The sequence below is a fragment of the Delphinus delphis genome, chromosome 11, assembly GCF_949987515.2.
Source record: "Delphinus delphis chromosome 11, mDelDel1.2, whole genome shotgun sequence".
In the NCBI taxonomy this organism is placed as follows: Eukaryota; Metazoa; Chordata; class Mammalia; order Artiodactyla; family Delphinidae; genus Delphinus; species Delphinus delphis.
In genome coordinates this window covers 3255252-3281851 of record NC_082693.1, presented here as the reverse complement: position 1 = coordinate 3281851, position 26600 = coordinate 3255252, and the positions used below count along the sequence as shown (strand labels likewise).

General features: G+C 59.8%; 2 protein-coding genes and 1 long non-coding RNA gene across 8 annotated transcripts in view; 2 read left to right on the top strand and 1 right to left on the bottom strand.

The window, feature by feature from the left end:
- Positions 1 to 16790, top strand: part of B4GALNT3 (beta-1,4-N-acetyl-galactosaminyltransferase 3) — a 94039-nt gene extending 77249 nt beyond the window's left edge. The window contains exons 4-20 of one of the 2 annotated variants that reach the window (XM_060026024.1): positions 1209 to 1304; positions 1693 to 1783; positions 2154 to 2254; positions 2707 to 2774; positions 3824 to 3902; positions 4021 to 4087; positions 5623 to 5766; positions 6544 to 6653; positions 7366 to 7466; positions 7691 to 7752; positions 8271 to 9066; positions 10413 to 10732; positions 11420 to 11573; positions 11791 to 11863; positions 12226 to 12379; positions 12929 to 13055; positions 14726 to 16790. In XM_060026024.1, coding sequence (XP_059882007.1) covers positions 1209 to 1304; positions 1693 to 1783; positions 2154 to 2254; positions 2707 to 2774; positions 3824 to 3902; positions 4021 to 4087; positions 5623 to 5766; positions 6544 to 6653; positions 7366 to 7466; positions 7691 to 7752; positions 8271 to 9066; positions 10413 to 10732; positions 11420 to 11573; positions 11791 to 11863; positions 12226 to 12379; positions 12929 to 13055; positions 14726 to 14834 — 2652 coding nt within the window. In that variant the 3' untranslated portion in view covers positions 14835 to 16790. Of the gene's footprint in view, positions 1 to 1208; positions 1305 to 1692; positions 1784 to 2153; positions 2255 to 2706; positions 2775 to 3823; positions 3903 to 4020; positions 4088 to 5622; positions 5767 to 6543; positions 6654 to 7365; positions 7467 to 7690; positions 7753 to 8267; positions 9067 to 10412; positions 10733 to 11419; positions 11574 to 11790; positions 11864 to 12225; positions 12380 to 12928; positions 13056 to 14725 lie in introns of both variants that reach the window. The other variant, XM_060026023.1, reaches the window with a different exon arrangement.
- A 1078-nt stretch (positions 16791 to 17868) lies between these two features.
- Positions 17869 to 19544, bottom strand: NINJ2 (ninjurin 2). Its single transcript, XM_060026022.1, has 3 exons — positions 19376 to 19544; positions 18659 to 18843; positions 17869 to 18198 (listed from the first exon to the last, which is right to left on the bottom strand). Exons 1-2 carry the CDS (start codon positions 19527 to 19529, stop codon positions 18677 to 18679), a joined length of 321 nt encoding a protein of 106 aa, XP_059882005.1. The 5' UTR covers positions 19530 to 19544; the 3' UTR covers positions 17869 to 18198; positions 18659 to 18676.
- Positions 19545 to 22127: 2583 nt separating this feature from the next.
- Positions 22128 to 26600, top strand: part of LOC132434373 (uncharacterized) — a 116692-nt gene continuing 112219 nt past the window's right edge. For 2 of the 5 annotated variants that reach the window (XR_009521291.1, XR_009521292.1), the window contains exons 1-2: positions 22138 to 22413; positions 22984 to 23061. This is a non-coding gene — a long non-coding RNA (uncharacterized lncRNA). Of the gene's footprint in view, positions 22414 to 22983; positions 23062 to 26600 lie in introns of all 5 variants that reach the window. The other 3 variants (XR_009521288.1, XR_009521290.1, XR_009521289.1) reach the window with 3 other exon arrangements.

The following is a 26600-nucleotide window of genomic DNA, read 5'->3' as shown; positions in this document are numbered from 1 at the left end:
CCAGCCCACATTCTCTCTCCCACCCGTCCCAGCCCCCCACTCATATTCTGGGGAGCGACGGCTGCTACCTGCGGTCCCGGGAAGAACCAAGTTGCTGAGGGGACGGGGTGACGGGCTCTCCGCATGGGGAGGGGACAGTCCTGTCAGGGGGCCCTCCCCGGCCCCTCCTCTCCCCCGTCATCCCTCCCTGCGGATCTCTTGCTGAAGCCCTTCTGTCTGGGCTTCCAGTCTGGGTGTCCCTTCCTCCTCTGTCTTCCTTAAGGGCGGCTCGGATTCTGATATCTGACAGCAGGAAGGGCAGGGCCTGTTTGTGTGGCCTGATTGGGGCCCACCTCCCACAACCTGGAGATTAAGCTGGGGAGGGGTGCGGGGAGTGGGGAAGGGCTGAGATGGGGTGATCTGAAGCCCTTTGTCAGGATAATTTGGGACCTTGTCCCCACCCCCCTCCCCTCTCCAACTCCCCACCCTTCCACCCACTCAGGGTCCAGTCTGCTGCCCTTGCCCTCCCCTCCCCTCCAAGGGGGGCCCTGTGCTCCAGGCCTCCAAGCTCAGTCCCGTGCCCACCAGCCCCACAGCCGAGGAGGGGAGGCAGGTACCTCCTTGCTCCTACCTTCCCAGGGCTGCCCCGAAGGCCCAGGCACCTGGTGGGCATCCCAGCAGAGGCCTGGGCAGCATGAGGCTCTGAGCTCCCAGGAGAGCCGTCAGAGCCCCTCTGCCGATGGGGCCCCCAGACCTCCGGCAGCTTTGCCAGCTGCTTCCCCGTGAGGGCAGCCAGTAGCACGAAGACCACGGGTGGGTGAGCTTTCACCCAGACAGCTGTGCGGGTGTCCTCTTACGAGGCGGTAGGGGAGGGAGAGCGGGTCCGGCTGAAGCCCCAGCCTGGCACCTCCCTCCTGCCATTCTGTCCTGGCTGTTACTCCCCCTGCCTGGGGGATGCAGACCAGCCCACTTCCTGCATGGAAAGAGCCGGGAGTGTGTATATGTGCGTGTACATGCATGTGGGCGTGTGGACACGTGCAAGGACAGAAAAACAGCCCCAGGCCTCAGGGCCAGGCCACGGGGATGAGGTTCCCCAGGCAGCCGCGGGTGCCGAGGATGGGAGCGGGACTGGGTGGACCATGACCTTCAACAGTGAGGAGCGCTCGGGCCGGGCCGGGGCTGCAGGCCGGCCCCATCTCACGCTCACACCCTGTCCCTGCCCCGTGCAGTTCCGGGGCCGCGTCAACCTGCACGTGTTTGAAGACTGGTGCGGCAGCTCCATGCAGCAGCTGCGGAGGGACCTCCACTTCCCCCTGTACCCACACGTGAGTGCCTCCTCCCCCGCTGCCCTCCTGCCCCGCTCCTGGCGCTCACGCCTGCACCCCGCTTCTGTCTTCCTCACTTTCCCTTGCTTTTGTTCTGGTTCGTTTCTTTTCCTTTATCCTGTGGACCCCCTTCTAACGCCCACAGTGTCTCCCTTGTTCCCTTCCCAGGGATTTCCCTGGCAATATAGTTTACCCAGGAGGCCGCCACATACAGTTGTGGGGCTGTGCACTGTTGCAGGTCACCTAGATAAAGAAGCAAGTGGGAGCGGGAGGCGGGTCCGCCTGCCTCCCGCCCTCCTCGTCCTCCCGCCAGCCCTGAGCAGACCAGCCTCTTCACTTCCCTCTTCCCTCTTCCGGGTAATGATCCCCCTCTGGTTTCCCGGCACAGATCCGCACAACCCTGAGGAAGCTGGCCGTGTCCCCCAAGTGGACCAACTATGGCCTCCGCATCTTTGGCTACCTGCACCCCTTCAGCGACGGTGAGGCCAGCCCCGGATCCCGCTCTTCCCCTTCCTGCCCGAGTTCTCAGGGTGCCCGGAACACATCGCCTGCCCTGGGTCAGCTGGACCCTGTTAGCCCACCCTCAGGGGAGGGGTGGAGTTTGGCCGTGGTGAGGCCTCACGCAGGCCCCCAGGTGGCCACTTCATGCCCTGATTTGAAGGGTCTGGAACTAGCTGGTCCCTCCCTGTAAGTCTCCATCTCCACGGGGTCTCCCAGGGTGTAGAGACCCCCACTTTACAAAGCGGGGAGCCCAGCAGCAAGCCCCCAAAGAGGACTTAGCCTGAGACATGAGAACCCGCTCTGTGGAGGCCCGTCCTGCTCTCACCTGGAGACTGCCCTCATGCCCAGGGGAGATCCAGTTTGCCATCGCCGCCGATGACAACGCAGAATTCTGGCTGAGCCGTGACGACCAGGTCTCAGGCCTGCAGCTGCTGGCCAGCGTCGGCAAGGTAGGGTCCCCACGGTCCCATGGGCCCTCCCACTGCCCCCGGGAGCCAGGTCACCTGCCTCCATCAGGACAGTCTGGTGTGACAGCCAGGGAAGAGACATAAGAAGCAGCATTCTCCCCCGCTGCCTCCCATCTTACAGAGGGATGGACTGGGTGTGGCCGGGAACAGACCCGGGGAAGACTCAGGACTGGGCCACACCCATCCTGGGTGCTCTGGTCCTGATGCTGAGGATTCCCGCGGTGGGCGCCGGCTGCTGGGGGAGGGGCGTGCGGGGAAGGGGAGTTACTTCCCGAGTGGTCCCGTGTCCCTTCCCACCCTCCCCATCTCCCCTCCTCCCTCCTCCCACTTGCCTCCTCTCTCCTTCTGCCTGTGTCCCCTCACTCGCCACTTCCCACCCTCCATACTTTGCCTTTGTGTCCGCCCTTCTCTTCCCTTGCTCCCCACACCTCCAGACTGGGAAAGAGTGGACTGCCCCTGGAGAGTTCGGGAAATTTCGGAGTCAAATGTCCAGACCAGTGAGGTGAGTAGGGAGTGTGGTGACAGGAACGGCAGAAGCCCCAGCCTCCGTGAGGTGCCGAGAGGCCGGCTCAGGGCCGGGGCCCGGGCCCAGGGGACACTTCCCCCCCGCCGCCCCATCACAGAGGTTCAGCGAGCCAGGGCCACGTGCATTCAGGTAAACCAGGTCTTTGATTAGAGACCACCTGGCCCATCCTTCCTCACTTTACAGATGAGGAACTGAGGCCCAGAGAGGGCTGTGACTTAATGAGGGTCACACAACTGTTCAGACGCACTCAGGACTGGAAAACAGAATGGGTCTCCTTTCTTCCCGCCCTTGCTTGCCCATTTTCTCCATCCCTGCAGGGTCCACAGCTGGACCGCCTCTGCTCTTTCTGAGCTGCAGAAAGTTCCGAATGGCGGGGAGCCCCTGGGCAGGCTGGAGGGAAGGCCTGGAGTGGCTGGGATGGGAACCATCCCAGCCCCAGAGCGCCACCTGGTGGCCTGCACACACTGGCAAGAACACGTGTTGGCTTGAAGGTGCCGGTGCTGGTGTTGATGGTAGTGAGACAGTACAGCTTGCACAGAGCACTGACCGTGCCAGCCCCCGAGGTCACCACTTCCCGTGTGACTCAGCACAGCAGCCGAGGATGAGGGCTCTAAAGCCAGACTGCCTGGGTCCAAACCCCACCTGCACCCTTATTACCTGGGGACTTTGGGCAAATTACCCAAATTTTCTGCGCCTCAGGGTTCTTACCTGCAAACAGGGATTACGTGAGTTCATGTGTATGAAGCACTGAGCACAGTGCCTCCACATAGGAACAGCTCTCTGAGGGTTAACAGAGAGCTGAGTATCCAGGGAGGTTAGTGCTGTTGTTATCCCATCTCACGGGAGGGAAGACTGAGGCCGCCCTGTCAGTAAGCGGTGATGGGGGTTCTGACCCAGATGCTCGCCAGCAGGTCCCTGGGACCAGGAGAAGGGAGGGAGGGACGGGGCGTGTGTGGCGCTGGGAGGGGGCTCAGGCGGCGTGGAGGCCTGGGAGACAGCCCCCGTTCCCTGCCCTCTCCCGCCAGCCTGTCAGCCGCCCGCAGGTACTACTTCGAGGTGCTACACAAGCAGAACGACCAGGGCACCGACCACGTGGAAGTCGCGGTGAGCCCCCGAGGTCCCCTCTGCCTCTGTGCCTGGCCGCCCCTCTGCCCAGGCCCCTGAGCTCTGTTCCAAATCAGCCACCTCCAACCTGCCGCGTCCACCCTCTCTCCTCTCCCAGTGGCGACGGAATGACCCCGGGGCCAAGTTCAGCATCATTGACTCCGCTTCCCTGTCCCTCTTCACAAGTGAGTGTCCTGCCCCAGCCTGGGGACGGGCCGAGGTGGGGCTGGCTTGGCGGGGCTGGGAGGGCTGCTTGGAACGAGGTGTGGAGGGTCCGGACCAAGGAGCAGAGCCTGAAGGGCGCTATGGTCAGAGGTCCTTAGCTCCCGGGGGGTCGGTGACCTGTGAGCGCCTTCCGGAACCTCTCCGAGCCCTCGCCCCAGAGAAACACCCGTCCGCCTCCACACGGTGTTGTCTGTATGATTTCAAGGGGATCCAGAGACCAGGACGCTCACTCCAGATGAAAAGCCTCTGAGGGAGGCCAGTCCCTATTTTGCAGATGAGCCGCCATGGTTCTCGCACGGCTGTGGCCAGAGGAGAGGAAGCGTTCTCACCTCTCTCAGGCTGCAGTCAGTGGACTCCCCGAGTATACTTGTTGCTTATGATTTCCCCCTGCCTGGAGGCCCCACTGAGAAGTCACCACCGGCAGGTGGGCCGTGTGGGCCCAGGTATAGGAGGAGCTGGCAGAGCAGAAGCCCTGGCGAGGAAGGGAAGGTGGGTCTGGAGGAGACCGGGAGACGGTGGGAAGAGCGTTTGCACGGAGGGCAGGAGGGAGAGCGGAACGGAAGGTCTGGTTCACAGGAGAGGGCGGCAGTGAGGAAGGGGCGAGAGGGGTCGGGGGAGGCTGCCGGTGACCGAAGCAGGAGGTCAGGGCAGAAGGGCCAGTTGGTGCCAGAAGAGGAAGGGAGATTGGAATCCATAGATTGAGTGTGAACCAAGAAAAAGGAAGCCCGAGGCCAATTCAGGTAAGAAGCCAGTGAGATGGGCCAGAGGTAACCGAGCTCTTATCTGGGGTCACGGCAGATGATCTCAGGAAGCAGGGAGCAGAGACAAGGAGCCAGCCCCCGGGGCTGGTCAGATAGGGGACAAGTAGTCTTGAACACCAGACCCCCAGAGGGAGGTGAGGGGTGGGTGCTGGAAGCCTAGGGGCTCCCTGCTTGCTGGGCCTGGGCTTGTCTGCTGGAGAGGCTGAGACACAGGCCTGGGTTCACTCAGCTTTTGTGTGATCTCAGGCACGTGACTTTGCTTCCCTTTGCCCAAGTTCCTTGTCTGTAAAGTGGGAATGATGGTAATAGTACATAAGCCCCAGCAGCTCTGAGGATTCAATGCGTTGATATTTGTAAGATGCTTGGATCGGCGCCTGGCTTATTATTTAGTAAGTGCCCTTCCTGTGTTTGTTAAATAAACAGACTTCTAATGATGAATTTCCAGCAGGTAGCAGGTAACACATTTTGAGGAAGAGGTAGCTTTTTCCAACTCACACAAAACTGTGGTGTGTGCTGGCCCTGGGCTGGTGCAGGGGGTCCAAGGCAGACCACAGGTTGTGGAGGCAGGGTTGGGGGCAAGCGGGATTGAGCGCGTCACATACTGTACCAGCCTGGGGATACGGAAGCCTTCAGTCGGCCCCTTCCTGGCCCCTCCAGGAGGCAGGGGCCTGGCTTCTGGGCTGACTTTCTCTGGGAGTCACAGCTGCCCTCTGTTCTTTCCTCCCTGGGCCCAGATGAGACAGTCCTGAGGATGGATGAGGTGGGCCACATCCCGCAGACAGCAGCCAGCCATGCAGGCTCCCCAGACCCTCTTCCCACTGATGAGCAGCCCCTGGCCGACATGCTGCGGCCCGACCCTCGGGACACCCTCTATCGAGGTACGACCTCACTGTGGACTTGACCTCCGGCCGGGGGACGCGCTGCCAGGTCCGCGGATGTCGAGGAGGAGGCCTCTGTGCTACCGCAATATCCCCAAATCAGAGACTCTTTTCTTTTACTTGTATGAAATATAACATGCATACAGAAAGGTACAAAAAGACAGATGTACAGCTTTGCAATTGTACAAATCATTACAGAGCAAACATTAAAGGACAAGAAATAGAGCCAGAACCCAGGTGTGCCCTCTGCAATCACGTATATCGGTTTCTTATTGGATTCTAGCTCTTGCTGTCCAGTGAGAGAAGTACGTCCCCACTAAGGTGTAGGAGTCTTAAGCTGTCCAGAGTGTTTACATTTTAAAAGACGACAAAGTGTCCCCTTCCAGCCCTGTCCCCGCCATGACAGCCGGAAGGGAATTCAGTTACTGGCACTGCACTAGGGGGAGGCTTCTTGGCCTCACTGGGAGTTTCTAAACCTGTTTTGAGACTGGCCCTGTACAGCGATCCCAGCACCGTCCTGTGCCTCGAATCAGGTGCTGCGTGCGAGCTCTCTGCCTCCAGCTGCCCCTGGAATCCACCCCCACCCCCAAGAGTGGTGGCAGCCTCCGCTTGGTGGCCTCAGCTGCCGGGCTGGATGCTGCCACGAGTGAAAACAGAAACGTGTGGGCTTGGGGCCGCAGATCCAGCCCTCGCCCCGCAGCCTGGAGGCTTTGTGGCTGTGAGCCAGCCTGTTTCAGGCTCCCTCACTCATCCTCACTCCGCCTCCTTCTGTCCCAGTGCCACTGATCCCCAGATCCCAGCTCCGCCGCGTCCTGCCCGACTGTCCCTACAAGCCCAGCTACCTGGTGGACGGGCTTCGTCTGCAGCGCTACCAGGGACTCCGGTTTGTAAGTCTCGGGCCAGGCGGCAGGGCCAGGCGTGGGAGGGGGCTCGCTGCCCATTGCCGGGACTGCAGAGGCTGGCCCCTCCTCCCCACTCCACACGCCAGCGGGTGGGATGCCTCCTGGGGCCCAGAGAACCGGCATTTCGCTGTGCCCGGCCGGATGGGCTGCCCTGCGGGGCCGGATGGGCTGCCCTGCGGGGCCCGGAGCCGTGCGGGGAGGGCTGGCTAAGGCCTCCCACCCTCCGCCCCGAGGGTGGCGGTATTTATTAAACTTATAGACAAGGCGCTCGTGAGGTGGAGCTCCGCCTTGGAGAACCCCTAGCCCGCACGGAAGCCCCAGGGGCAGGATCCTGCTGCGCCCCTGGGTCCAGAGGTGACGGCGGGAGAGGCTGGGGGTAGCCGTGGGGCAGGGCTGAGAAGGCTTTTGGTGGCCGAGGCCTCGAGCTATGTTGAAAGGGGGCAAAAGACAGTGCAGGGAGTAACAGGGGTTGTCTCGGGACTGTGGGAGGTGGCAGGAGAGGGCAAGGCCGCAGGAGGGGCGGGTGGAGGGGTGGCCCCGGCTGCAGCTGCGGAGAACAAGCCAGGGCAGGAGGCTGGGATGTGCACACGGGGCGCTTGACCCGGGCACGTTCAGTCCAGAGCCCAGGGGAGGGCACGTCAGGGGTGGGGTGGAATCCCGATGCTGTGTCCACAGCAGCCCTGCTCTCCGCCTCCAGGTTCACCTGTCCTTTGTTTACCCCAATGACTACACCCGCCTGAGCCACATGGAGACCCATAATAAGTGCTTCTACCAGGAAAACTCCTACTACCAGGACAGGTGAGACACTGATGGGGCAGGAGCCGGGAGGGCTGCCTGGACCAGAAGGGCCACAGAGACCCTCCACCAAGGAGCCTTGGCGCTTCCTGGGTGCTTCACACAAGCACACGTGCACACACGCAGCCTCCCCCCCTGCACCCCCGGCCGGGCATGACCTCAGGCCGCCCCTCCCGACCGCGCCATGGCCTGCAGGGTGCCCATGCCAGCCTCCCTCACTCCTGCAGGCTCAACTTTCAGGACTACATCAAGATTGACCAGCCTCCGAAGCAGGGGCCGGAGCAGCCAGGTACAGAGTGACAGCCGAGCCGCCCTCCCCCCGCAGGAGCTTAGAATGCAAACCCCACAGCCCTTCCCCCCAGCCCCAAGGGTGGGGGGAGGAGCCCTTCTCCCCCCTCTTCCTTTCCAAGGCACATGTAGAGGACGAAGGGCCATGGGGGATGCTACCTGAACTGTCCGAGGGCCTCGCTACCCCGGCCCATCATTAGGGAAGCTCTGCTGTGCAGAAGCACTGTCTTCCTGTGGCCTCTCTCCTTGCAGTACTGGGGACTAAGTGGGGCTATCTGCTGGGTCCCTGCATGTGCCAGGCCCCGGCTAGTGCTTTCTGTCCTTCGTGTCACTCACTCTTGACAACCCTATGGAAGAGGGAGACCCTGGCTTTAGCTGAGGTTGAGTAACTCACCCCGGGCCCAGTGCAGGCCCCGCCAGGGACCCCCGCTGGCTCACCCACTGGTCCTCAGCCGTCTCGTGGATCTTGTTGGGGAGAGGTTGAAACCCCACGCGAGGGATGGTTGTTGTTGACAGCAGGTTCCGAGGAAGGCCTTCTAGAAGAATCCCAGTACGGAGAAGCGGCAGAGGACACCCCTGCCCCTGACGGCCAGAACGCCAGGACACCGGAGGGGAAGCAAGGGCCCCCGACGGCCCCCGGGCAGGACGCCACCAACCGCCGCCTCCGAAGCCTGCGGAGGCTTCTGGCTCAGCCGCAGGGGGGCCTGGTGGTGCCCCCTCCCACGCAGAACTCCACAGCCCCCTTCCCAGCGAGGACCAGCGCCATCCCGGCCCAGCCAGCAGAGAAGAAGGGCAGGAAGCCCAACCCCGAGCCCCACCAGGCTCCACGGCATCCTGACAAGTGGCCCCCGGGACGCCCAGCAGGGCACCCACCTCCAGTGAAGAGGCCCAGACCCGCGGGTGGCAGCCCCGGGAAGACGCTGGGGCAGTCCCAGTGGCTGAGTCAAGTTGAGTCATACATTGCAAAGCAGAGAAGGGGCGACAGGACGGAGCCTCCGGACCCCAGGAGGGCTTGGCCTAAGGAGGCGGAGAAGGTGTTGGCCGCGGCTGGCGGCCAGGAAGGACGAGCGGAGGGAGAGGACGAGGGGGAAGAAGAGGAGGAGGAGGTGAGGGAGGTGTTGGAATACCTGTCCATGTTCGACCCGGTGGTGAACTGGGACCAGACCTTCAGTGCCGGCAACCTCGACTTCCAAGCCCTGCGGACCGACTGGATTGACCTGAGCTGTAACACGTCTGGCAACCTGCTGCTTCCCGAGCAGGAGGCGCTCGAGGTCACGCGGGTCTTCTTGAAGAAGCTTAACCAGCGCAGCCGGGGGTAAGGTAAAGGGCTCTCGTGGGCTGGGCGGGGGGGGGGCCCTGGCCGCAGGCGCCTGGGAGGATGAGTGCCTGTCAGGTCTCGGTCCCACCATCAGGCAAGGTCTGAGATCCCTGGGGCCTGGCCCAGGACACAGGCTGAACACTGGGAAGGCTCTCAGGGAGGGAGCTGGTAAAGAGATGGGACAGGCAAAACTGGGGCTAAAAAGACACCTTGAGACCCAGATGTGGGCTAGGAGGGCGGGGGCAGAAGGCATGGATGAATGCTCTGTTCTTTCATTCATTCATTCAACCCACCAACATTTTTCTAGTTGAGATAAAAGGCACATACCGGGCTTCCCTGGTGGCGCAGTGGTTGAGAGCCCGCCTGCCGATGCAGGGGACAGGGGTTCGTGCCCCGGTCCGGGAAGATCCCACGTGCCGTGGAGCGGCTGGGCCCATGAGCCATGGCCGCTGAGCCTGCGCGTCCGGAGCCTGTGCTCCGCAACAGGAGAGGCCACAGCAGTGAGAGGCCCGCGTACCGCAAAAAAAAAAAAAAAAAAAAAAAAGGCTCCTACCATTCAGTCCACCGTTCTGGGGTGCGCGAGTCAGTGGCTTTTAAGTGTATTCAGGATGTTGTGCAGCCACCACCACTACGTGATTCCAGAACATTTTTATCGCTTTTATTTTTTTTTAATTAATTAATTAATTTATTTTTGGCTGCATTGGGTCTTTGTTGCTGCGCGGGCTTTCTCTAGTTGCCGCGAGCGGGGGCTACTCTTTGTTGCGGTGCGCGGGCTTCTCATTGCGGTGGCTTCTCTTGTTGCGGAGCACAGGGTCTAGGCACGTGGGCTTCAGTAGTTGTGGCTCACGGGCTTAATTGCTCCATGGCACGTGGGATCTTCCCGGACCAGGGCTTGAACCCGTGTCCCCTGCATTGGCAGGCGGATTCTCAACAACTGCGCCACCAGGGAAGCCCAATAGGTGCATTTTGTTTTGTTTTGTTTTTGTGGTACGCGGGCCTCTCACTGCTGTGGCCTCTCCCGTTGCGGAGCACAGGCTCCGGACGCGCAGGCTCAGCGGCCATGGCTCACGGGCCCAGCCGCTTCGCGGCGTGTGGGATCTTCCCGGACCGGGGCACGAACCCGTGTCCCCTGCATCGGCAGGCGGACTCTCAACCAGTTGCGCCACCAGGGAGGCCCCAATAGGTGCATTTTTAAAGATGGCAGCAGTGCTCACTGGAGCAGGTAAGCATCACGCAAGCATGTTAACCAACAGCAAAGCTGGGCGAAGACCAAGGTCTCCTGACGACTGGCCTTGCTCCCACATGCGGGAAGAGTGACCCAAGCCCCGCACCCTTTCCGCCAGGAGGTACCAGCTGAGGCGCATCGTGAACGTGGAGAAGCGTCAGGACCACCTCCGTGGGGGCCGCTACCTGCTGGAGCTTGAGCTGCTGGAACGAGGCCAGCACCTGGTGCGGCTCTCGGAGTTCGTGTCCACGCGTGGCAGGCAGGGCGTCGATGCCGCTGGTGGGGAAGAGGCCGAGGCCCGGAACCTGCAAGGCCTGGTGTGGAGCCCACACGACCGCCAGAGACATGTCCTGAGTGCCCGGGCCCCGGAGCCCAAGCTGTGCTGGCCCCAGGGCTTCTCCTGGAACCACCACGCCGTGGTCCACTTCGTTGTGCCGGGTGAGCCTCCTGCCACCTGGGCGCTGTCCGCGGAGCAGGGGCCTCACGTGATCACGAGCACCCGGTCTCTGCTCCCCGATGTGATTCCACAAGAACTTGTGGGAGAGGCCACTTCACAGGAGAAAAGTAACTAGTGTGAGGTCATGTGGGCAGTCAGGGCTGCAGCTGGGAAGGACGCTGACCCATAGGCCAGCGGCTCTTCTTACTGACCCAGCATTCAGGGTTGGACGTGAAAATCAGCTTGGGCTGCTGGCCTGGGGCAGTGCGACAGGGAGGGCAGACTGGCTGGTTTTCATAGCAAGAGGGGAGCCTGTCAAGGAGTGTAGCCGTGGGGTCGGACAGAACGTGAAGGATGACCGTAAGATGGACAGCTAGAAGGTTTGAGTGTGAGAGCCCAGGAGGGTTACCAGGATGAGCTGATGACAAGCCCCCGCCCTTCCCGCAGAGCCCTCCCTGGGAGGCTCTGCGGGGTGGTGGTGGTGGTGGTGGTGTGGAGGCCCCTGTAACGGTGAGCTCTCCCTCTACCCTCCGTCCCCCGCTGCTCTGCTGACCTTTCCCGTAGCTGCATTACCCTCAGGAAAAGTCTGATGGGACTCCTGAGCACGCAGGAACCGGGAGTGGAGGTGCCCTCCTTTGCGTTACCTCTGCTTCTTTCTCCCCGCCCACCCCGCCTGCCCCACCGGGCAGTAAAGAACCAGGCGCGCTGGGTGCAGCAATTCATCAGAGACATGGAGACCCTGTTCGGTGTCACCGGCGACCCGCACTTCAACATCATCATCACCGACTACAGCAGCGAGGACATGGACGTCGAGATGGCCCTGCGAAGGTCCAGGCTGCGGAGGTGAGGGTGTTCTCGGCAGGTCACAGCCTGAGCCACTTCTTCCTGAAGCCCCGCCAGCTTCCCTGATTCCCAGCCTCTAGCTTTTCCCGGAGGCCGCAACCGCCTGCCCGTAGGCCCATCCCAGGTGCACGCACCACCTCTTCTCTGCCTGCCAGCTTCCACCTGGGACTGCCACAGCCGGGTTCTGAGGCTCAGCCCCTCTCTGCTCTCCCCGCAGCTACCAGTACATGAAGCTAAGTGGGAACTTCGAACGCTCAGCCGGGCTTCAGGCTGGCGTGGACCTGGTGAAGGTAAGCTGCCTGAGAGACGTGACTAAGGCTGCTGAAGAGACGCACAGACGGCCGGCTCCTCCGGGAGGAAGGGACGAGGACACAGGGTCCTCTCTGCTGCGCCGCAGGGCCGGTACCAGGGTGGGAGCGTTCATGCAGGGTCCTCGGAGTCCGTGAAAGGTCGGGGAGGAGTTGGGATTCCCTCTCTGATGCTGAGAACTGCGCCCTGATGCCCAGTACCCTGGAAACCCATCCAACAATTTGTTTCACGCAAGTTTGTCAGTCATTGAAATGGGAAAGAGCCTGAGGATTGCCCTAGAGAGCGGCCTGGCCTCCTCGCCGTGGTCTGTAGGGGCTGCTGACCCTCCCACCTCTGTCCCCAGGACCCGCACAGCATCATCTTCCTCTGTGACCTCCACATCCACTTCCCAGCTGGAATCATCGATACCATCCGGAAGCACTGTGTGGAGGGCAAGATGGCCTTCGCCCCCATGGTCATGAGACTGCACTGCGGCGCCACTCCCCAGTGGCCTGAGGGTGAGCCTGTCCTGGGCTGGGGACGGTAGGAAAGGCCTCTCTGTCTTGCTTCTTAACCCAGAGCTGGAAATATTCCTGTCTACAATGGCAGCACCCCTCCCCCACCCTCCCCTTCCGCTCCTCTGCCCGCCCCCCCGCTGGACAGACCGCAGAGAAGTGCCCCAGGGCTGAGCTGACGCAGCCGCAGCAGCGATGAACATTTCCTGCCTCATCTTCCCCTTCTTTTGTTCATCAGACCTTTATTAAGCACTTACTATGTGCCAGACGGCGTGCTGTGTGAGGATACAAAGCTGGGAGGAAGATTCCCCACCCGGAGAGGGAGCGGCCAAGGCTGTGCCCTCGGGGGCTGCTGCCCTCAGAGCCTCCTGTAGGGCTGTCGCCGGCCCTTGGTCCCTCCCTGGTAGGACTGCTGCCTCCCCTGGACCCGGAACCTTAGCTCCGGGGGCTTCCCCCCCCCGCACATAGGCGAGGGGCTCGTGCAGATGAGAGCTTTCAGCCTTCTCTGTCCTCCTGGCCCTGGGTCAGCTCATCTGGGGCGTCTGTCCACAGGCTACTGGGAGGTGAATGGCTTTGGGCTGCTCGGCATCTACAAGTCAGACCTGGACAGGATCGGGGGCATGAACACCAAGGAGTTCCGAGACCGCTGGGGTGGAGAGGACTGGGAGCTGTTGGACAGGTGAGTGGGGAGCGAGGGCACCTGAGAGGCCTGGGGGAGGGGCCCTGGGTGGGGGCAGGGCTAGACCCCCCCAGGCCCAGCACCGCCTCTTGGGGGTCAGATTCCTTCCCTCGCCGAGACTGGATCTATCGGAGGGGATACTGCCTCTGCCTGTGTCACAGGGCGGGCGTGGTGGGTGCCTGGCAGACTGTCGGGGGGAAGAACACAGGCTCCGAGCTGTGTGGATGCGAGTGGTACTGTTCTCGGCAAGGCTCCCACCTGCCCACTCGGGAAAACACGGCTGGGGAGGAGGCTGAGCTTGTGGCGGTGGATAAGAGACCCGCAGAGGGTCAGGAAAAGAGCCAGTGTGGACCATTAAAGGGCAACAGGTATCCAGGAGGTTCTGGGTCCCTGGAACCTGGTAGAAGGGAGTTTGGGGGAGGAGGACAGGGTCTGTGGTACGTAAAGAAGAGGCAGGACCAGCCGGCGGCAGGGAGCGGTGGGAAGAAGGGTTGCAGCAGAGAGCAGGCTGGTGGGACCCCAGGGTGAGGGGATTTCAGAGCATGTGGGTGGTAAGGAAGTGGAAGCTTAGTCTGAGATTCCTCCTTCAAGAATTTATTGCCAAGAGAAGGGAAGGGGAGGCGGATGATCCCTTGAGATTTGAGCTTGAGGGGTGGGGGCAAAGGAGGGAGAGGGGAAAAATCCAAGAGAGAAAGGGTGTAATTGCTGGAACAGTGCCCAGAGGAGGTGGACAGGCAAGGTCAGGGGCTCCGGGGGAGAGGGGACCTTGACAGGGAAGATACACTCTTCTTCCTGAGAGACAGGGCACTTCCTCACCCACCAATCTCTGGGCGCCTGTACTTGGCAGGTGATTTACATCCATCACCTCCTTTATTGCGCCCCAGACCTCTGTGAGGTAGGTGTGATTGTCTCCGTTCTCCAGATGAGAAAACTGAGCCTTGGGGAGAAGTTAACAACTTGCCCCAAATCTCACAGCTGTGACTGTTGGAGGCTTAACAACCTGGTCTGTTTGTTTTTTCCCTAGAGAGCAGGCAGGAGGGAAGGTGACAAAACTAAGGGAATTTAAGGTGCAAAGGAGGGAGGGTGAGGGAGCTTGTATTAGATAACTCAGCTCCCGTAAAGCTCTGTCAGTCAGACCCCAAGGTGGACAGAAGCCTAGGCTGGTGTCACCCCCACCGCTGCGAAGAGGCAGACCTCGACCAGTTCTGGACCTCCCTGCCTCCTCTGAAGCCCGAGGAGAGAGAAACGGCTCCAAATTCCAGTTATTTCCACCTGCTGGAAGCTCAGGCCTCCCAACAGGCCATGTATATGGAAAGGGGGCGGGGAGGGATGGGCGAGGTCTGCTCTGTGGCCTCCACCCTCCACCCCCGACCCCCGCCTCCATCATCACTGGTCCTGGCCTCACCCTCGCAGTACCCAGCCCATCGCTATCCTTTGTAGAGGGAGAGGCTCTGAAAGATGCCGTGCCTCATAGGTCCGGAGCTGGGCTTCCAGCCCAGGCCCTTTGGCTCTCTTTGCTTGCCCCACCCGCTCCCCTGCCCCGTGGGGAGTAGCCAGAGGGTGACAGGGACAGGGCCTGGCGGAGACGTGGAAGGCAGGCTCCTCGGGGGGCCCCCCTCCCCACCCCCGCCTCTGTGCACCTGTTGCTCATCCCGCCCCTTCCCACCCAGGATCCTCCAAGCAGGCCTGGAAGTGGAGCGTCTCTCCCTCCGGAATTTCTTCCATCACTTCCATTCCAAGCGAGGCATGTGGAACCGCCGCCAGATGAAGACGCCGTAACCCCGGGGGTGGCCCGCTGGACCCACCGCTTCCGGCCCCTGCACCACGGTGGCCTGGCCAGTGCCCGCTTGCTGCCGGAGGGAAGGAGGGAGGGGAGCAGGGGCCGCGCTGGGCCCGAGGGGCCTCCGAGCCGACACCCCCTGCGCCGGCAGCCGTCCTCCATGGGAGGAGGCCAAGGCCTCTCCCCACCTCTGGGCCTCCGGGGCCAGAAGATGGGAAAGAGACGGGACAGCTCCTGGGACGGGCCGCGGAACCGGGTTGAGGAAGGAAAGCCCTACCTGGGCGACACCACCCTGACCGGGAGGTGCCTTCCAGCGTCCACCCTGGGCCCCTCAGGGGGCAGTGGACTGGGAAGCTCTCCTATTGGACGTATTTTATTGGGGTTTTTATTTTTTTAACAGAAAACCAAAACTGTACCTGTCCAGATCCAGCATTGACTGTGAGGGGGCAGAGTCGTGCATTTAGGGGGCCCCCCGCATACCTCAGACCCACAGGTGCGTCGCTCGGTCCTTGACCAACAGCTGATTGGTAACCGAGGAGCTGGCCTCACGTGGAGTCGTTCTCAGCTCTCCCACAGGCGTGTGGCTCCAGGACACGCGTATCTCTCCCAGGTGGCCACCCGACAGCTGGCCACCAATTAGGGCATTAACCTTACCCTCCAGGCGGCACTAACTCCAGACTGGCATCCTCTTCCCGGTGCCACGGGGGGTTGGGAGCCGGGGAACCGATGGGCAGGGGGCTCCTGGCCCCCTGGTGTTGGGTGAATAGGCCGTGTATCATGGGCAAGGTGGGGAAGGCAGGGACGAGAAGCCCCTTTCTGTCCCAGCGGCCTGTGAGCTGGGCCTTGGGGACCATGTGAAGCAGGGCCGGGAGAGGATGAGAGGAGGGGTGGGATCCAGCGGGAAGGGATGAGAAGGGAAGTGGGCAGCTTGAGTCCTCACAGCCCAGCTCCCTCCTGCAGAGAGGGCCCCAGGCCGGCCCGGTGGGGAAGACGAGGAGGAAGACACCCGGAACTAGGGAACAGGGACCCGGGGGGAAGGTCTGGGGAGGTGAGGGGATCGCTCTGAACTACTTCCTCACGTGGAAGGGAGCAGGGCCGGAGGATGAAAAGTGAAGCCGTTTCAGGGAACACAGCCCTTGACCTTCGTAGTCTGGGGCACCCTCTCTGTCACCTACGATCACAGACTTATCTTGCACTAATGATCCCAGACGCCTTCATGGCTGGGGATTTTTCTACTACTGCTGCCTCTGCCGCTACTCTGATTCACCAACGGTCATCGGACGCTGCATCTCGAAGCCCAGTGTCTGTGAGGAAGGGCGTAGGGGGAGCTGCAGCAGGGCCCAGGGGGCCAGTCAGCTGGGCCCAGGCTCTGTGCTGTGGCGGAGTCCAAGTCTACTTGGGTCCACTTGGTGGGCCCCGCATTCACCAAGAGCATGAACTTGGCGTATGGGAGAATGGAGCCCCCCGAGAACCTTCTGGAGGTTGAAGAGAATCCCTGCCTCCCTCTTAAGAAATCAGGAAGGACACAGACTTTTCAATTCATAGACTGTGGTTTACGGAGGCCATATCTGCCCTCAGGCCGTGGCTTTTTATGGTCCCTGCTCAGGCTCCGTGCCTTGGGAAAAGGGCTGTAGGGAGTAGGCGAGAGCTGCAGTTGGCTGGCTGCGGTGCCAGCTTTCTTTCTGGGGCTGCTTGTATCCCTGGGCATCGCCCTGCAAGGTCCGAAGCTACCCAGACAGCCCTCCCGCTTCAGCCCTCCTGATGACGGGAGCCCGCCCAGCCTCCCCTGCCTGATCCGTCACCCGCCCCCCCCCCCCCGCCCCAGCCAGTGCCTTGTGTTTGATGTTTGTTACCTCCACACCGCCTGCCTTAATGGAGAGGGCCTGGCATGGCCCCTACTCTGTAGGGAAATGTGTAGGGTGGGGGGAGGGAAAGCATTGAATACAGCATCTTCTCAGAAAACAAAACGCTCTTGTGTTTTCCTCTGGCCCATCAGGGTGGGAGAGGGGTGGGCCCAGGGTTCACGTCGCTGTCCTGCAGCTGTCAAGCCTCTGACGGATGTGCCAGGGACCCTCCACCCTTCACCGCCTGGGGGCTGGGGTCAACCCTCCCTGGGCTGTGGTTTACTTGAAGGGGCGTACCTGGTTCCTGTCTGAGGAGCATTTTCTGAGCACTAGATTCATGGAGGTTGGTGGTTTCAGTTGAGAAAGGATGGTGGACACAGGATGGCTGGGTAAACAGTGGAGAGAAACTGAGGTGTGGCTCATTCTAAAAGAGCAGATAGGGACTTCCTGGGTGGTCCAGTGGTTAAGAATCCACCTTGCAACGCAGGGGACGTGGGTTCGATCCCTGGTCGGGAACTAAGATCCCACATGCCACGGGGCAACTAAGCCCACATGCTGCAACTAGTGAGCCCACGGGCTCTGGAGCCCGCGTGCCACAAATAGAGAGCAGCCCGCGCGCCGCAATGAAGATCCTGCATGCCGCAACTAAGACCCGACGCGGCCAAATAAATAAATAAAATGTGAAAATAAATAAATAAAAATAAAAGAGCAGACAATCTAAAAGTCATTTCTGTTTGAGCTGGGGGTGCCCTGTTGCTGCTTTACAGGTACAAAGGTACTGTCCTAGTCATATTTGGTCTAGGCAGAGATCAAAATTAGTTTGTATTCCTTAAACTCATGCCCAAGAGAAGATGCTGCTATGAAAGCTGGGGCAGCCTATAGTAGGTTCTCAAAAAGCACCATGCGTACACACACCAATCCAGAAATGACTCGTCTGCCACTGATGCAGCAGATGGTAATTAGCCCAAGGCACTAGGCCAGGAAATTTGACTCAGCAGGACCCAGAGGAGAGGGAATGACTTAAAAGCCTCTTCCCCCTCCGGGCTAGGGCTTGCTTTTGAGCCGTTTCTAGGACACGGAGAGAGCAGCCCGGGTGCTCGAGCCTCCCCAACTGAAGACGTAAAAACTGACTCACAGTGGATTTGCAGAAACCTTTATAAAGAGAAATCATTCCATCCCACAGAAAGGGAAAACAGGCCTGGAGCAGAGCGGAGGAATGGGGTGGGGTCAGAACCAAAGCCCTTAAGCTGGGCAGGCCCAGCCTTCGGTATGCATGCCTTAGGTACAGGAGATGCTGCCAGGAGGAAGGTGGGTGGTACCCCAGTCCGAGCTCAGGACACCAGGCCGAGATGAGTTCACTTAAGCTAATAAAAGGGCCCATCTTTGTTCCAGGGCCAAGGGTAGGAAGCAAGGGTATCTACGTTGCCCTTCCAGGAGCTCTCCCAGGGGCTGTGGACTGTGCCCATCAGCCTGGCAGATCAGCGGGGGAGAGAGCAGGAAGCAGTGGCCGGCCCAGAACCTGTAGGGAAGCAGAGAGATGGTGAGGAGGGCAGGTCAGACCAGTGCCTCAGGCTTAAGTGTCCCACGATTGCCCTGGCAGGCTTCTCAGGACGCAGGTATGGGTTCAGATCTGAACCCTGAGGCTCTGCCCTGCCGGCCAGTTCCCAGTGGTTTTGTTGACGCTGCTGGCCCGTGGACCACGATTGGAGCTGTAGGGGCTGCTGGACAGTGCCAAAGAGAAAACCCACATCTCCCTCTTCCCCCCACTAACCACAGCCTCCACCCAGCCCAGGCTGGAGAGAAGCCCAGCCTAAGAAGAGAGAGCACAAGGGGACCTTGGGGAGTCCCAAGCCAAGCTCTTCTCCAAGAGCCCGTCCCTGCCCCAGGTCTTCCCCTTTTGCTTGGCAAGGCTCTCTCTCTCCCAGCCCAAAGCCCCAGAGGTGAGAAGCGCCACCTGGGGACCTCCCATCCTCCCTCACCTGCCTTCTAGGCTGTGTTCAGAGAGGGGTCCTTGAGGTCCTGGCAGCCAGGAACCCAGTCTTATGTGCCCCGAAGGCCTTGATGAAGACGTTGATGACGACGGTGATGGAGACCAAGGTGGCGGCTGCATTGTTGAGCTGGTTTAGTCGCCACTGCTTTTCTACCTCGTTGAGGTTCAGTCGAGCTGTGGAGAAGGGGGAGTGGCAGGTAAGTGTCTGCGGGGGGGCGGTGGCCACAGCCTGGAGCTTCCCCCACCACAGCTGCTAGAGTCCAGAGAAAGTCTGGTCCCTCAGAGATCAAGGGAGGTGGCAGCCATTGTGCTGAGCTGCTTTCTCCCCAACTGACCAGTGTGGGCTATCCATGCGGTACTCAATAGAGCCGGGATTTGCAAAGTTATACTGGGTCTTCTAAGGGTAGGGATGCACGCTCGCACAAGAGGCTCAAAGGCACGCTGCTATGAGTTAGTGAGCATAGTCATTCAGCAGGTATTATGGAGTGGCCACTAGATGGGATACCAGGAGGTGGGACAGGGTGCCTGCCTGCACTGTGTGGTTGTTACTTGGGCATTTGAAGGTGCACAGGGCTAACAGCAGCTTATGGCTGAGAAGGTGGCCTGTGCAAATGCAGGGTGTGACAGGGAGGCACTTAGGCTTTTCTTCCCACCGGGGGGGGGCACCCCCCCACCCCGAGGCCAACTCTAGGCCTGGGCTCCTCACCAATGACCATGAGGAGGATTCCAATGACCACCTGCAGAAGCAGAGAGATGCTGATGAGGGTGACGAGGGTGGTGTAGTGATGAGAGGACGGCCCCTGCTTCAGCACCGCTTTCAGCTGCGTGGCGTTAGACACAAAGAGGGCCACGTCCAGCATGCTCTCTGCCACGCTCTTCTCGGTGGCATAGTGGTTCAGGTTGATGGGTGGGCTCCTCCTGGGGCTGGCGTTCCCAGGCTGTAGGGGACAAAACACAGGCTTACCTGGGAGGCTCCGGAAGGAAAGTGGTTGAGAGGCTGGGAAGAGGAGTGGAGTTTTAAAGGTCTCCCCTCACCAGGTGGGAAACGAGGGCAGGTAACCCCCTTCTCGGTGCTGTGGTCTGAGAGAATAAAGAGGTGGGCTAGAAAACCCTTATGTGCGTTTGAACTTGGAAATGATGCTGTGTTGTAATTTCTATTTCATGGAGGGTCACTCTGCCTCACACCTTCACACATCGAAAGGGAGGAGCCTGGGCTGCTTGTAAACGAGCAGTCCTCATTTTATTCGCCATCTTACCTGGGCCAGGCCTGGCCTTGGGCGGCTCTTTTCCTCCAAGAGGAAAGCGTCTCAGCTCTGAGGCCTGGCTGGAGAAGGAAAAGGCACCTCTTCTTCCAGAACGATGCGGCCCCGAGGTGGGGTGCAGAGCTTCACAAACGGAACAGGAGCTGCCTGTGGGTCCCACCCGGCCCTCGCGGGGAGCTCTGGAGCCGCAGCCCTGCTCGGGCACACGTCTGTGTGCCCACACGCACGCACACAGCAAAACATACTGGCCAAAGGCTCTTCGTTTGTTTTTGTATTACTTTTCGGTGAGAATTTATTGAAGCATAATTTACATTTGATTTGATTTTGAAATATTAAAACGAAGCTCTTCTTCTTGAGAAGTCACTCACTCTAAAAGAGAGAGTCACGATGCAGTGCCTGTGGTGTGGGCCTCTGCGCTGGACCAAGAAATTCAGACTGGATGGTGTAGGCAACCCTGCCGTCACTCAAGAGAACCTGGGTAGGTTTTAGGGAGATTCATTTAGTATATGGCGCCTGGGATGCAGCGGCTCATGAGGGCCCAGAGACAGGGAGACCCGTTGAAAGGTTATGGTCTTGATTTAGGGTCAGGCTGTCAAGGAAATGAAGGAGAATGGGGGTGAGAAAGGAGAGGAAGGGGGGTCTCGGAGATGCTACAGCCTGGATGGGATGTCTGTTGAGCGGGCGGGTGCGCGGGTGGTTGGATGGGGCAGGTCTCAGAGAGCTCTGGTTGCCCCTTTTGGATTCTGGGCTTGTCTGGAGCTGGCTGGCCTGGTTGGTTAGGGCCAGGGATCCCAAGGCCAATACCCCACGAAGCCCACACTGTCCCTGTCGGCCCTGAGGCTACAGCCTGTGGTCCTAGCTTACCTGGTAAATCTTTGTTCTGGGTATAAAATGCCCTCACAAGGAGAATGAGTCCACGGGGCAGCCCCCGGCTCTCTCCACGACGCAGAGGCCTCTGCCGGGCACAGCTGTGAGCTGGGGCTTCTTTGCCGCTGTTCCCCCCCACTCCCCACCTCCAGTTTGCCCATAGTGACGAGCTTTGCACTTTCTCCTCCTTCCCAACCCGGCTCTAAGTCCAAGATCTGATAAACTGTGAAATTACTAAGAAAGCTTCAGGGAGAGACCCCCTTCTCTGAAAAGTTGCATATGAACAGTGGGCGTAACCATAAATCCCAACCTCTAGCGGTGTTTCGTTGTTTTGTTTTTGAGCAGGGGTAGCAGAGGTCGGTATCACGGGCACAGGTCTTCCAGAGCCTCAGCAACGACGGCTGTTCCTAGGTTTTAATAGACCTGATGGGCGTTGGTTGTTAAGTGATCTCAGGGCCATCGCTTCACAGAGGATGTGGGTTCCCGGGAGCACAGGAGGGGACAGGCCTCATCCTCTCCTCTTTAATTTAGGGCCTGCTTTTATTTTGATTTGCGCCAGTTCAGGCTGCTTTATAACTGAGAGTGGTGGCAGGAAGCTCTCAGGGGCCCCTCTAAGTCCCCCAGGGCACCGTTCTCCCGTGTCCACGTGGTGGCGCTCAGGGCCCGGAGGAGCAAATTTGGTACCAGCAGCGCGGCGTTGGGGGGTGGAGTGGCGAGGGATCCTCGGACAGGACAGGACTGGTGTGAAACCTGGACCCCGTGGAGGCCCGGGACGGGAGCCTGTTCACAGGTCTGCACAGGCCGGCCTAAAACCCACCAAGCGTGTCAAATGAGGGTGCAAATGATCCAGTCCTGATATTGGGGCCTGCGTGGGTGGGTCACCTTGCAGGGTGGGGACTTGGTTAGAAGACAGATGGCTGGGAGACCCTGGGAGACGCTGCCTAGAAAGGGGTCGCCCCGTGGCAGTATCTTTAAAAAGCAGGAAAAGGGTTTTCTTAATCCCCCTGAGCCACTTTAGGTGCAGCCCTGCCCTGAGGCAGAGGGATGATTGAAATGACCTGAGGGCCCTCCCTTATGGCCTGAGGATTCGATTGGATGAACCCCTGAATCCTGCAGGACGCCCCACTTTCTGCCAAGAGCCCGGAGCCCAGGAGCGACCCCAGGAGGAGTGGGAGTGGGGGCGGGGGCGGGGGCGGGGGGAGGCCGCCGGGCGCGCTTCTGCCTCGGGCGCTGGCCCTTTAAGGTCGGCGTCCCGGGAACAAAGGCCCGGCCTGAGAACCGGCCTGAGTCACTTCAGTTCCTCCGCCCGCGCCCTCCCCACCCGGCGCCTTCCCACCCGGGACTACCGGCGGCTCCGCGGGGTCCGCCCCTTGCGCCCGGGGGTCTGCGGAGCGCGCGGGCGCGGTGGGCGCGGGCCTCCCCAGACCCCTGTCGTCGTCTGACTCCTCCGGGCGTGGGCCGGGGGCTGGCGGCCGGGACCCCCGGCTCTGGGCCTCCCAGTTTGGGCCTCAGTTTCCACATCCACAAACCGGGGAGATCCCTTTCTGGAGGCCGAGTGAGCGGGCTCCTCCCCAAAGCAAAGAGAACTCCGAGCCTCGTACTCTTCCCGTCTGAAGTGCGTCTTGCCGTGACCCCTGACCCTCTGTGTCTACGTCTCAGGCCCCCACCCCCGCCCTGCACTGTTCCTCCAGGACAGCGGGGCGCCAAGCCTGAGACGAACCCCTGCTGGAGATGCGCGCGCCCCTCAACCTGCCCACCCGCGGCAGCTGAGCGCCTAGGCAGGGCCCTGCTGATAGGAAGTCCGGGCTCCGGGGTTCTGGGCGGCAAGAGCACCTGGGTTTGGAGATGGGGTGGGATGACACCACAGACCCCTCCCCGGGTCCCCCGAGTCGTCCCCCGCCTGGCCCTGCCCCAGCACAGCCGTTTCCCTCCCTTTTCCTCGCCCTGCCCTCCGTCCCTGTTCCCGGGCTCTGGCTTGCTTGCCAAGTCCCAGCTCCCAAGGCTGGTGTGGATTCCATCCCTTGAAGTCATGGATTGCTCCATTGTTCTGCCAGACGATTATTTATCCCTTAATCCTTGCTGGCCTATATTTTTGTTTCTTGACAAAACTTGAGTTGGATGGGAAAGGAATGCCTCTTTTTAAGAGAAAAGTAAACACAATTTTATATTGTTTATTGACCCTAAGGTCCGTGGGAACACCAGCTCCAACAGATCATTCTGCCCTTTCTTGGAAACAAGATTCCAGGGATGTTCTTCCAAAGGGGTAAGTAACTGTCCTACCAAAAAGCCACGGGATCCACTGCTCAGAGTGTTTAGGACCTGGAGCCCGAGGCAGGAGTGAGGGCGCTGTGGTTGGAAGGCCCAGGGGTGGGGATCTGCCGCAGCCCAGAGGGAACCACAGAAGTCAAGGCAGGTACAAATCCTGCTCCTGCAACCAGCTGGCTGTGTGCCTGTTCCCACCACCAGGTTCCCTTTCTTATCTGCGAGATGAGGGAGGTGGGATAAATGATGTCTTGGCTCCCTTCCAACCCAGAGCGATCTAGGAGCGGGGAAGCCCCCTCCTCTGCCTGTAGTCTCAGGGGCCGAGGACATGGCTTCCGAGAGGCAGAGGCCATGAGTCACTTGCCCTCGGCAGCTCCAGGGCAGGGGTGACCCTCCAGTGATTCATTCCTGTCAGCCCTGAGAAAAGCCATATGGCAGCTTCCCCGTGTATCAGCTCAGACTCAGGGCATTAGACAAAATAGGCCCAGAGGAGCCGTGGGCTGTCGGCCCCTCTGTCAAAATGCCCGACTCCCCAGAAAAACCACCTGAAAGGAGACAGTGAAGAGCCAGCCTTTGGAGGGCTGGTTTCACAAACGGCAAGGGCAGATCCCAGCCCAGGAAGAGCGAGCGATTGGTTCAGATACATGGATTTGAGGGACCTACTGTGCCGACTTGCCTGAGATCCCTGATTCTCTGTCAGGATTAAGTGTGAAAGGGTGCCCGGGTCTGTCATGCTGCAGACACACGCGGGCCCCAGAACACTGGGAACGATGGCAGTTCCCAGTTACAGATCACAGACCCTGTGCCTGACACACAGCTAAACATGGGACGTAAGTCATCTTATCCAGTCCCCACACAGCCCTGTGAGGTTGGTGAGGGCATCCTTATCGTAGCTGAAAAACAGAGCCTCAGAGAGCCTGAGTAACTTGTCCCACAGCACAGTTTTTATCCCAGTTCTCTATACGCCAGAGCCTCTAATTTTAACCCCTACTCTATGACCTCCCAGAAGTTGAAGATAGACTCCCTGCCTTCAAGGAGTTTAGGCTCTAAAGATAGACTTATGTGGCCTCAGATGAAAGAAGACCAAATGGGTACTTGTCAGAGGAGGTATAACACCCCTCCTGGGGTGGCACTTACGTTGGGCTTTCCTGAATCTACAGGGGGGCTGTGTCCTGAGCCCCTGCCCCACTGCGGCAGAAAGGACCCTACCCCCATAGTCAAAAGGCTTGAGTTCAAACTGGTAAGAGGTGACCCGGGCAGCTGGAAGAGTAGGGTTGACAGAGAAGCTTTCATCCGGACATTTTGAATTTTGACTCATGTAAATGTTTGAACTATCTAAAAATAAATAGTAAATAAATAAATAAAACAGAAACGAATATGCACCCCAAAAGCCCAGTGGTTCCTATAAAGCAGAATTTATAACTTCAGCTCACCTAGGCCTTAGCTTCTCCATGTGTGAAATGGGAATAATATGCCCTGTTTAGTCCAAAGTGCTGTTAAAAAGATCAGCGAGGTGATGTGGGTGAATGTGCTGTGAAAGCTGTGAAACCTTAGAACGAGGATGAGGTGAGAGAGAAAACTCTCCTACGCAGGACCACACTCCCACCTGTGGGCCTAGAGGCATTTAAGTACTAGGTGCTGACTCAGCCCGACCCAGCCCACATTCCGAAGGTTTGTCTTCTCAGCAGCACCCCTGGTCTTTGAAACCCTTCTCTACCCATCCGGGAACCTGTCTCCTCGCCTGTCACCTGGGGGACGCTCCCCTTCAAGCTCCCTCCCATCTCCCAGGGAGGGAAATTCTCAGACAAGGCCACCTACACTGGGTCCCCACGGTCCCTGCTGTGCAGACCCCCCCAGCTGGCTTCCACCTGCGTCTCCAGCTGGTGTCCTGCTCCTCTGCCCTCCCTGGAGGGGCTGAGGGCTCACCCTCCTTACGGGGCCGTACCGCCTGACTCACTGTTCCCTGAACACACGCCAGCCTTCCACCTGCTCCTGCCCCCTCCAGGACTAAAGGCCTTTCTTCCCCGTGCCCCCTGGGAGGCCGGCCCTCCCTTCTAGACCCTGGGCTGTGTTCGGAGCCCTCCAGGTGGCCCCTCCAGCCACCTGCTTTCCTGTGGGGAATCCGTCTTCCGTATTCCTGGGTCTCCACGGTGCCAGGCTCAGTGATTTGCCCACATTGAATGCCCAGTAAACGAGCACAGCATTGAATTTTTTATATGAAAGAGTTACTTCAAAGAGTTATTTTGAAAAAGACCAAACAATGGATCTCTGAGGGTGGGATTTCAGGCCCAAGGACTGCTGGGTGAGGAGCGTGCTGTTTGGACAGTGGATCTGTGCCCCTGGTCCAGGGAGAGCCCTTTTTCCCCGGGTATCCTGCCTCGGAACCAGTGACTCAGGCCGGCTGCTGCCACTGGTCTTCAGGCCAAAGCCTGCCAAGGCCCGGACCCCTGAGGCACTCGGCCTGCAGTGTTCCCATGCCAAGAGCGATGGGTCTCGCCCTTAAACGTCAACAGCCTCTGATCCACCGCGGATGGGGTGTCTGCGTGCTGTTGCCGTCATAACACCAAACTGGCCCAGAAATCTCCTCTGAGCCCTGGGCGCAGTCTTGCAAGGCGCCAGCCCTGCCCCAGGTGCACACGGTTGCGTGGGCCCTGGGGCAGCCCAGCCTGGCCAGGGGCCCCAGGGATTTTGATCCCCCTGTGAGTCCAGAGGTGACAGGCTTTCTCTCTGACAAAAGGGGGCCGTGGACACGCGGGAGCAGAGCGGGCAGGCAGGGTCGGGAAGGCGCGGAGCCTGTGATAGGAACCCCGTGGGGCTGCTTCCTTTTTCTTAGGTCACCTTGTCAGCCATCTGGGTCAGGGTCCAAAGTTAATTGTGGATTTGCCACATAGAAACTTCCATAGAATTGGAAAACGAGTTCTTTCCGAATTAGCACATTGCTCTGGGGCTTCCAGATCCATCCGGCACTTTGCTCCGGGCTTTGGGGTTCTCAGCAGCATCCCGCAGGCCCGCCTGACCCATCTCTGCTCATGGTGATCCTACCCATCCTTCAAGGGCCAACAAACTGAGCTAAATACTGAGAATGCTGTATGCCAGGCATGACCCCATGAAGTTGGTTTTTTTGTTTATTTGGGGTTTTTTTTGGCCACACTGAGAAACTTGCAGGATCTTAGTTCCCCGACCAGGAATTGAACCCGGGCCCTCAGCAGTGAAAGCCCAGAGTCCTAACCGCTGGACCGCCAGGGAATTCCTGTGAAGTGGATATTAAGAGTCCCATTTTACAAGGAAAGACATTGAAGCTCAAAGAGATTAACTGCCCAAAGTCACCAGACACTGCGGGATGGTCCCAGCTCCCAAGTCCTACACCTGAGTTCTCCCTTCTCTAGACCAGTGGTTCTCAAAGTATGGTCCCTAAAGCAGCAACTGCAGCATCACCTGGGAACTTGTTGGAAATGCAGATTCTCAGATTCTACCCTAGACCTGCTGAATCAGAAACTCGGGGTGGTACCCAGCCCTCTGTGTTTTAACAAGCCTTCAGGG